The 7,368-nt window shown below is 32.1% G+C and overlaps 1 protein-coding gene and 1 non-coding gene across 2 annotated transcripts; both read left to right on the forward strand.

The window, feature by feature from the left end:
- Positions 1 to 139: 139 nt before the first annotated feature.
- LOC130441798 (60S ribosomal protein L3) lies at positions 140 to 7,315 on the forward strand. Its single transcript, XM_056775594.1, has 7 exons — positions 140 to 607; positions 663 to 831; positions 2,647 to 2,782; positions 3,810 to 3,996; positions 4,588 to 4,790; positions 6,706 to 6,861; positions 7,067 to 7,315. Exons 1-7 carry the CDS (start codon positions 451 to 453, stop codon positions 7,259 to 7,261), a joined length of 1,203 nt encoding a protein of 400 aa, XP_056631572.1. The 5' UTR covers positions 140 to 450; the 3' UTR covers positions 7,262 to 7,315.
- On the forward strand, positions 276 to 353 carry LOC130442244 (small nucleolar RNA U43). The gene has a single exon (XR_008909713.1). It is a non-coding gene; the product is annotated as a small nucleolar RNA U43 (small nucleolar RNA).
- Positions 7,316 to 7,368: the final 53 nt, after the last annotated feature.

Genomic DNA, 7,368 nt, shown 5'->3' on the forward strand with positions numbered 1-7,368 from the left:
CTGCCATTTGTCGATGATCTTGGATCACTGAACTAAAAATAAAATGACATTACCACTGATACTAGCGCTCCCTTGTGCCTTGAAAGTTTACTTTTCTTATCGACAACTCGAGAGTCTTCCATTTTTACTTCAACGTTGTGATGGTAAGGTTTATTCATCTTTTTTCTCTTGCATCTTTTTATATATTATGTAATTTGTTCATTTTTATAATTAAGAATGTTACAACTCTCCAGTTGGTAATAATATTTAACCATTTTTTGTAGTATATAAATCACATGATGATTTAGATAATTTTATGTTTATGGTTTAAACCGAAATATAATGTGGATATTTTTCTAGGGCGGTCTGATTTTTTAACATTACCGTTAATTTATTTATAAAATAAACATCGGTTTTGATATATTATTTTTTTAGTCTCACAGAAAGTTCAGTGCTCCACGTCATGGGTCGATGGGATTCTATCCCAAGAAGAGGTCCCAGAGACATCGTGGTAAAGTAAAGGCTTTTCCAAAAGATGATCCCTCTAAACCAGTTCATTTAACCGCTTTTATTGGTTACAAAGCAGGTATGACCCACGTTGTACGGGAAGCCGATAGACCAGGATCTAGTAAGTTTATATTCTTTAAATGTTGTTTCCAAATATTCATCGCTATTTTTTTCAGAAATTAATAAGAAGGAAATTGTGGAAGCAGTTACAATTTTAGAAACTCCCCCGATGGTTATTGTTGGTGTTGTAGGTTACATTGAAACACCACATGGTCTTCGGGCTCTAGCTACAGTTTGGGCTGAACATCTTTCTGAAGATTGTAGGAGACGTTTCTACAAGAACTGGTGAGTACTTGAATATAACAACTTTTATTGTAAATTTTCCGAGTCTAGAGTCACTAATTGAATTTCATCCTAATCATATTAGTGCTAAATGAACTCGAAGAGCAATGATACCAGCTCTTATGCCCCAAACTTGTTTCATTATAACATGATTGGGTACCTTGTGAGGCGACAGTATTTTTAAAGGCTGTAACTATTCGCACGTTCCCATGTAAAATGGGATATTATTGTTTGAATTTGATAGTTTAGTTCGCAGTAGATAATTTGAACACACTATTTTTGGTACTTTTATTTGATCCTTACATAGTGGTGTATAATAAACTTTGCTTCATTGTTACTTTTTTCAAACTGAATCGTAATAAGTATGTAGACAAACACAGGATAGACTTAAGCATCCTTCGTCAACCAGTTATGAGATTCTTTGCTGATAGCAGTTACTGTTACAAAAACTTTGCATAGCTGGGGAGATGCACAAAAATGTCATTTAAACGCTATTTGTTAACTATAATAAGACTAGTGGAGGTTGAAACTAACCTATTGTATGAATCCAAAATATGTTAAGAATTATGAATTTGTGCTCCAAGAACACATGATTTCAAATCCTGAATGTGTTTTATTAGCACTGCAAAGTTACAATTTCAAACTGTGCAATTTATGCAATTGTGATTGGTAGATCTTCGGTTTGTATTTTACTATTAGCTGAAGTTGATATTTGACTCTTAAGCTACAATTAGTGTAGATTTACAATATTTGTTAAACTCTATGACTAATGGAAAAATCACAGGTTATACCAAATACATAAAATAGGTATGTACTGAAGTCTGGTGAATTTGTTGTCTGGGTAAATTTAGATGTTGAATAACATAATCATTTCATTGAAACAGCATTTTCTTCAACCTCTCGCCAGGCGCTAGTCATTATGGATGGTGTACAGATTTTTTTCTGTTTCACTTCCCAATTCACTCTTAATGATTATTTTATTTCCTATTACTATAGGTTTGTTCCTGCCCATTAAATAACCATTCTTTTGTATGGTAACTATTTTGCACAATTAAAATAACATGTTCTAACAGACTTACGCATCATTTGTAAACAGTTTCCTGTACAGTGCTTTCGAAACTTTGCTATTTCAAACACTTTTAATAACTGTTCCAAGAACTGTCCACATTAGCAAGATCATATTTGTATTTTGAACTGCCTTTACAAATACCTTTCATGGCATTTAAATAATATTCCATATGATTTTGGAATATTTCCCATACACAAGTACTTTTCACATGCTTTTGTAGTGTTTAATTTTCTTGATTTGCACTGCTTACATGAACTTTTCATTGGGAACTGAATGTGAATATGTAGCAGTTTCTTCAACATGCTTTTCATGTCTGGCCTGGTGTAGAACTGCTCTTTAATCAAATTTTAGCCAGATTTTTTTAGAGTAACATTTCTTCAATAATGAACTTTGGTTAGTTATCTTGAAATAAACAATATCTATATAACTAAAAAATTATAAATTACAAGTTTCCACTGGAACATGTGGATAGTCGCAGCCATTTTCAAAATTTACATTTTTTTTTTATTTTCTGTGGTATGTTTTATTAATTTTCTGCAAAGTTCTCCTCTGCCTGCAAGAGAACTCTTTGGAACTGTATACTGAGCTCACCAATTTAGCTCTAGAGCTTCTTTGGAATTTAAGCGAAGTATATATGAGGGAAAAAGCCTCCTCTAAACTATGAGGCGATTCCTCTTGTTCTTGCAGAAGTCCAGCCATGCAATTTTAAGATCAAGATTATAAAAATTAGTTTTGGTGTGTGCAAACAGGTACAAAAGCAAGAAGAAGGCTTTTACCAAAGCTTCCAAGAAATGGACTGATGATTTAGGTAAAAAGTCCATTGAGAAGGACTTCAAGAAAATTATCAAGTACTGCAAAGTTGTTCGAGTAATTGCCCACACTCAGGTTAGTACTACACATAAATTTGCTTGTAATTGTATTTAGTAATCATTAGTGACACGATCAGTGTAGGAGCTTACCCTCCACCTGGCAGCTTAGTAGTTTCAATTTAATGGGGTTACTGCTGCAGTGTCATAGATCATGTGCCCTTCGGGAGGCGCAGGAAGCATATTCCATATTCAGTTGTTTAGTCCCTGGACAATGAAACTCTGATAAACCATGCTTTCTACATAACTTTTTTGAATAATCTTAATTCTAGATGCTGGTTCAAATATTTCCGAAATTTAATCAAATTTATTTTTATTTAACCTATTGAAATCTAGTTTATTTGAAACTGAGAAATAACATTTCTCTATAACTTGAGTTGTTAATAGTAAAACAAGATAACTAAATCTAGAATTGAGATTTTGGAGCAATAGTTATGTCGGCTAGAATTTTGTCTAATTAGTTAAATGCAACAGTGCAAGAGCTCAATTTTTTTTTAATGAATACTGCAGATTTTTAATGAACAGGTGTAAATAAAAAAGCTCTATTGTAGTAAAGGCATAAAAAAGTCAAATCAAATGTCCTCGTGAGCTTGGTGTATCGGATTCGCAGTCTTTGATTTTATTTAAGATTGAAGTTTACACATAATTTTTCAGGTCTCAACTAGATTAAAAGGGATTATGATCTAGTGTCTTTGATATTACTTGGTCTACTTGGAAGGCGAAACAGAATTTTTCTGTTCTGAACTAAATTCTGGATTCTGGTCCAGTTTTTATTTTGTTTAATAAAACTTTTAAGGTTGTTCCTTAACTGCATTCTTTTAGTTGGAAGGTTTGATATTTCTTTTGCTACATGGTGTGCAAGTTCATTACAAATAATTATGTGCAACAGGATCCATGGAGAGGGTTGCTAACAACAATCACGTCTCGAGGTTGAAGGCTATAGATCTGATGAGTTTCACCTAGTAGAATTTTCTATAACTTTACTGCAGCAGACTTCTTTATTATTGAACTTATTGTTGACCTAAGTTTAAATATTTTTTTTTCAGATGAAATTGCTGAAACAGCGTCAGAAAAAGGCGCATATTATGGAAATTCAATTGAACGGAGGTACTGTGGCTGATAAAGTAGCGTGGGCACGAGAACACCTCGAAAAACCTATTCCTGTTGCTAATGTATTTGCTAAAGATGAGATGATTGACTGTATTGGTGTCACCAAAGGTCATGGATACAAAGGTAAAATCCTTGATAAAATTTAAGGTCAGCAACAACACTTTTAAAGTACCCACCCGCAAATTGCATTAGGAATTTCTTCTAATCATGTTTTTTTTTCAAGAATTACATCTAGTTACTGAGTGAAAAAGCGATTATTTTAGATTGCTATAGCCATATTTGTTATGATTTTATAATGATTGACACAACATATTGTTGAACCCACCAAAACCCAAAGTGATTGAACCAGCTTAAATATATGTAGTATCTATTGTAATTATTAATCAGTTTTAATGTTAATTTTCATAAATTATCCACTAAAGAAATATTTGAATTTCATTCTAGTAGTTTTATATTAAAGAATCAATTAAAAAAATATTTCTTAGGCCACAGAAAAGATTCTGTCTGTACATGATGCTGTTCATATTTAGTTGTGTTTGAAATTCTTATTCTCAATTTACGTATTGTTGTATATATGATGAAATAACATGGATTGTGCATCTGATATTTTTGAAGATAAAAACCATGCTGCCTTCCTTCTGATGAAATTCTAAATTATATATTTACACATTAAGTAGTGTATTGTTTTTTTCAATTTGTATTATTTTTTTCTAGGTGTTACTTCTCGTTGGCACACCAAGAAATTGCCTCGTAAAACCCACAAAGGTTTGCGTAAAGTAGCTTGTATTGGAGCATGGCATCCTTCAAGAGTTTCGTTCACTGTAGCCCGTGCTGGTCAAAAGGGTTACCATCACAGAACTGAAATGAACAAAAAAATTTACAGAATTGGTGCTGGAATTCACACCAAAGATGGAAAGGTGGGAAAGACTATTACAATGTGTATCTTAGGATGTGTCATTTTTACTGCTATACCAGAACATCTGGTAGTTTATAGTAAACGAAAAATGCCGCTGAACTCTTAAGGGTCCAATAGCGGCTTGGCTCAACATAAAAAAGTTCCCATTTAAGTAACACAGCAAGTTTTTTTATGTATATTTTTTGTTAAACATTTTTTACTAAAGACTTTTTGACAAAATTGAAAAAAATAGCTTCTGTTTTAAATAGGACTATAGATCGAAGTAAAGCTTTGAAATAAAATAATACAATTTTAGATAATGTTCTTCATATTAGTTTGTTTAATGGAATACATTCATGTCAAAAATTGAATGAATTATTTCACACATTTATTCAAATACTTTTCTTAAAATAATTCTTATATTCTGTTGCAATGTACAATATTTTTGTTTTTCTATTTGGAGAAAAAACAGGGTTGATGGTTTGCAAACTATCATCAAGTGAAAACATTGCAAGTCAAGGTTTATTCATACTAACGAGTGGCCTAAGGATTTATTAATAAAATTGTGGCCAATGCAGGGCACCCTGGAAACTGGGCTCGTTAGAATTCACAAGTGGTAATTGATTTGTGTGGACGAAGGAATTGATCGATTTAAATAAATGTATTTGTCCATCAATTTTATTCTGATTGTTCATATTTAAAACATCTCGACCCAACTTCTAAACATCCAAATATACAAAACCTGATTTAACTATTATGAAAACAACGTCTGTTAACAGAGTCCAATTGTGTTTCTGCATCAATCAATCAAATAACTCTTTGGTAGTAAAGTGAAATATTAATGCTGATTGGTCTGTAGAAATCGACACTGAAATCGCTTTTTAGTGCCTAGACACTGAAGTAACTGAACTGTCATATACTGTATGTTCGGCAGCAGTCGATTACGCTTTCATCAGCTTACACCCCTTGAACATTTGTGATAATTCGAACTGTTACATTACGATTAACGTAAATAAATAGGAATAAGATTTGCATGCTTATTTAAAAAAAAATCATATTCAGTTGTGTAACTAAACGCGACACTTGCAACCTATTTTGCTAGCTTCGATTCCAAGTATTTTTGAATCTGGACGATCATGAAAATAATATAATATGCAACGCGGCACAAAAGTCTCTTTGGTCACTGGTCTAGTTAGTTGCCTCGCAACTAATCTTCAACTTCCTGATAGAAAGTATGATGTTAGTGCTTTTATACATAAATAACTTCTGTTGCTTTCTGCTTGATCAAAAACCTTTGTTAATAGATCTACTTTTACATTTTTTAACGAACACAAAAAAATTATCAATGCAATGTTTTCGGCGTACATACATTATACAGATTCATTTTTATATGTAAGATTAAAGTCTACAAAAGTATCTCTTTAAATATAAACTGTAAAACCACTAGTTTTGAAGTCTGTCAAACAGTAACTACTTCAAAAAAAAGTAGCTTAGATAAAAACGCGTTTAAAGTTTCTGTTTTTCCAGAAATAATGCGAATTTTTAAAGGATTTTGAGGACATAATCTTATATAGATATAAGCTTTGAAAATATGCAAAAAATCGATTTTTTTCAAATTAGATTCTCTTAAATGAGATATCTAATTTTTCCATGAGCTCTAAGCGTTTATTGGTCTCAAACCCATTAGATGAGTGGTATAATTTTTTTATCTTCTATAAACTATGATACCTTTCTGGTATAGCAGTAAAAAATGACCTACCCTAGTGTCTATATTCCAATTTAGAATGATAGGGAGATGTTTAATGATGATAACATTTGAGCCAAAAGGATTATGACTAATACCTGATTATAAATGATAGGACTGACTAAATTAAAGATAAAAATGTATGTCTTCTTTATTTAAAATTGGGAATTCAAAAGTTTTTTTTTGTTTCTAGGTTATTAAGAATAATGCTGCAACTGAATACGATCTTAGTGAAAAAACTATTACACCAATGGGTGGTTTTCCCCACTATGGTGAAGTTAACAACGATTTTGTCATGATCAAGGGTTGTTGCATTGGACCAAAGAAGCGTGTTATTACTTTGAGAAAGGTGAGTCACTGTTAAATTATCTTCAAATAAATAAATAAAGTGCTTTATTTTACGTTGAATATGTTTCATAATGATGATAAATGCGTAGGGACATATGAACACCCTGATTACTTACGCGTTGGGAATCTCTCTGAATTTACATCAAAGTATATCAAATTGGGATCAAAGAATTATCCAACTTCATAATATTTTTTATCTTTTCCAGTCTTTGTTGGTTCATACTAAACGGGTGGCTTTGGAGAAGATAAATCTTAAATTCATTGATACATCATCCAAATTTGGTCATGGTAGATTCCAGACTGCCGCTGATAAGTCCGCCTTCATGGGCCCTCTCAAGAAAGATAGGCTTAAAGAAGAAGAAAAGGTTGCTGCACCAGCTGCGGCTGCCGCGTCTAGTTAATTTATCAATTCAATGTTTTTATATTGTTTTGACAATAAACTGAGTTATTGAAAATTTGTGTTTTGAAATTGAACGACGTCTTCTATGTTGAGAGTTTACTTAATCAA

This window comes from Diorhabda sublineata, chromosome 3 (genome assembly GCF_026230105.1).
Source record: "Diorhabda sublineata isolate icDioSubl1.1 chromosome 3, icDioSubl1.1, whole genome shotgun sequence".
Lineage (NCBI taxonomy): Eukaryota > Metazoa > Arthropoda > Insecta > Coleoptera > Chrysomelidae > Diorhabda > Diorhabda sublineata.